Raw genomic sequence first — 2,576 nt, 5'->3', positions numbered from 1 at the left:
GAGCATTGACAGTAAAGGATAGTTGAGTTTGAATGAATCCGAGTTGATTGGAAGCCTGAATAGTGATAGATGTAGATGGGAATGTAGATGAAGGAATACAAGAAATGATTCCAGTTGATATGATTCCAGTTGATTGATTGAGAGATAGACCAGGAGGAAGAGTTCCTGAAGTGATTGTGAATAGAGGATTGTCTCCTGAAATGATTGGAGAGATTGAGTATGATTGTCCTTTGATAAGAGTGAATGAGAATTGAGAATAATGAAGATTGGATAGAGGAATAATGACTAGAATGGAGATTGTGAATTGAGTTGATCCGACTTTATTGGATGCTTGAATGGTGATGTTTGTGAGAGGAATGGAAGATAGAGGAGTTCCATGTATCATTCCTGTTGATGCATAGATATAGAGACCAGTTGGAAGAGATCCTTCAATGATAGAATAGGTAAGACTGTTTCCTTGACAGGTGGGAGTGGTGATGAAATAGGATAGTTTGGGAATGATGAAGAGAGTTTGAGGATAATGGAATGATGAAGGAATGATTTGAACATTGAATGATAGAGTGATAACTCGATTACTCACTGGATTGGATGCTCTGATAGTGACTGATTGAGATGTTACGAGTTGAGAAGGAATTCCAGAGATTACACCAGTAGGAAGACTGATTGATAGACCATTAGGAAGAGATCCAGAAACAATAGTGAATGAAGAATCATCAACATTAATAGTAGGTGTAATCGAGAATGGTTCGTTCTTTAATAGGTAATAAGAAATCTGAGGATAATAGAAGACAGTAATAGTAGTGGAAACAATAAATGATATAACAGCTGTTTTGTTACTTATACTATTGAATGCTTTGATAGTAACTGATTGAGATGATATATCAGATTGTAAAGGAATACCTGATATTCGACCATTCATTTGATTAATGGATAGACCAATAGGAAGAGATCCAGAAGTGATGGAGAAGGATACAGCATCCCCATTAACCATTGGAGCGATTGTGAATGATTCGTCTATTGGAAGAGCACAGGTTGATTGAGGATAGGAGAATGAAGTGATTGGAGTGAGAACAGTAAATGACATATTAATAGTTTGATTACTCACTTTATTGAAAGCTTTGATCACTACTGATTGAGATGATATATATGATTGAGGAATTCCAGAGATTATTCCATTATATGGATGTAGTGATAAGCCTGTGGGTAATGAACCCGATGAAATGGAGAATAATACTTGCTCTCCATCAACAGAAGGAGTGATTGAGAATGCTTCATTCTTTGTTAGAGTAAAGATTGATTGAGGATAAGAGAATGAAGTAATAAGAGTAAGAACAGTGAATGAAAGAACAACAGTTCCAATTGCTGTTCCATTCACTGCTTCGATTGTAACTGATTGAGAAGAGATTGATTCAGAAGGAATTCCAGAGATGACTCCAGTTGATGGATTGAGAGATAGACCAATAGGAAGTGATCCTGAGACAATGGAGATAGTTGAGACTTTGGTGAGAGTGGGAGTGATACAGAAGGATAATCCTTGACCAATGATGAGATTGGTTTGAGGATAGGAAATGAGAGAAGAAAGGATCTCGATAGAAACAGTATGAATAAGAATAGTAGAATCAGAAATGGCAGTAACATTGTAAGAAGAGAAAGAAGAGGAAGTAAAAGTACCAGAGACAGTACAAGAAGAAAGATCAAGAATGAGTCCTTGAGGAAGAGAAGGAGTGATGATACAATTTGTGACATTGTTCATATCAATAGTGAAGGAAATGTATTGATGAATGACAAAGGAATAGAAAGACGAAGGAAGGTAGATTCGAGTAAGGAAAATACAATGATCCATCTTCACTTCACCCAACACACCTCCAGAACATTCACGATATGAATAACCATTGTAACCATCAGGACAAGAAGAAGGAGAGATTTGACCTTCACCAACTGAAGGATAGTTATCAATTCCAGGACAAACAGATCCTGAAGCCTTACAATAAGCCATATGAATAGAACCAAGAGTTGTTGTAGTTGAACTGGCTTTAGTGATTTGCCATCGATATCTACGGAATCCAGCCAGAGCCACAGGAACAGAGATCTGAGGTTTCGTTCGAGAAACTACTCTCTGATTCATTGCATTCAGAATCGTAACTGGTTCAACGACAGTATCATCAATATAGTGGATTGCATTGATATCAAATCCCCAAGAAGAAACTGTAGATGATCCCATGATATTGAATGAGTTCCATTTGCTTCCAACAAGATTCTCAACAATCCATTCGATATAGGTTCCAATTTTATTGAGCAGTTCACCATAAGTGTAAGGATCAAGATCCATGATTCCAGCAACAGTACCTACCAGTTCAGTAGAGGTGATAGAAGAATAAGAATCAACAACAGTACAACAATCTTCAACTCCAAATACTCCAGTACCATCAAACACAACAGGATCAGAAGAAGAATCACTCAAACCACCATGAATCTCCAAACTGAATACATTACTGCCCTCCTCAATTCCAGCTGTTGACAGAATCACATGGAACTTCGAGAATACACTAGCATCATGATCAGTGATTGATAGACTA

At 37.2% G+C, this 2,576-nt stretch overlaps 1 protein-coding gene across 1 annotated transcript; it reads right to left on the bottom strand.

The window, feature by feature from the left end:
* On the bottom strand, window positions 1–2,556 carry JH06_5282 (hypothetical protein; the record flags this gene model as incomplete). The annotated part of the gene is made up of 2 exons (XM_014669345.1): window positions 1–2,492; window positions 2,528–2,556. Coding segments are annotated over 2 exons (2,521 nt in total), but the record flags the coding sequence as incomplete, so codon positions are not given.
* Between the last annotated feature and the right edge of the window lie 20 nt (window positions 2,557–2,576).

The sequence above is a fragment of the Blastocystis sp. subtype 4 genome (genome assembly GCF_000743755.1).
Source record: "Blastocystis sp. subtype 4 strain WR1 chromosome Unknown seqid_0651, whole genome shotgun sequence".
NCBI classification, from domain to species: Eukaryota; class Bigyra; order Opalinata; family Blastocystidae; genus Blastocystis; species Blastocystis sp. subtype 4.
This window is presented reverse-complemented; position numbering and strand designations above follow the sequence as displayed.